General features: G+C 67.9%; 1 protein-coding gene across 1 annotated transcript in view; it reads right to left on the minus strand.

Moving 5' to 3' along the window:
- LOC104075372 (isocitrate dehydrogenase [NADP], mitochondrial) overlaps window positions 1-265 on the minus strand; it is a gene marked incomplete at its 3' end in the record, with an annotated part of 1,140 nt that overhangs the window by 548 nt on the left and 327 nt on the right. Inside the window, exon 2 of the mRNA XM_009575838.1 lies at window positions 86-233. Within this exon, the coding sequence (XP_009574133.1) occupies window positions 86-233 (148 nt within the window). The remainder of the gene's footprint in view (window positions 1-85; window positions 234-265) is intronic.

Below are 265 nucleotides of genomic sequence, written 5' to 3' on the forward strand. Positions count from 1 at the left end.
CCGCCCGCCTGGCCAGGTGCTCCACGGGGGGCAGGGCATGCCGCCCCACAGGGACCCTGCCAGCTGTCCCCGGCCCACCCATTACCTCGTCCGTGTTGTACATGCCCATGCCCACACCGCCGCCGGGGAAGTTGTACACCTCCCACTCCTTGGCCCCGCTGCCGTCCTTCGGCGTGAAGACCATCTTGAACGTCCCGGACTTGCCCACCACGAAGTCGGTGGCTTTGTACTGCAAGGGGCAGAGCAGAGCATCGGGCAGGGTCCG

The sequence above is a fragment of the Fulmarus glacialis genome, unplaced genomic scaffold, assembly GCF_000690835.1.
Source record: "Fulmarus glacialis isolate BGI_N327 unplaced genomic scaffold, ASM69083v1 scaffold32554, whole genome shotgun sequence".
NCBI lineage: Eukaryota > Metazoa > Chordata > Aves > Procellariiformes > Procellariidae > Fulmarus > Fulmarus glacialis.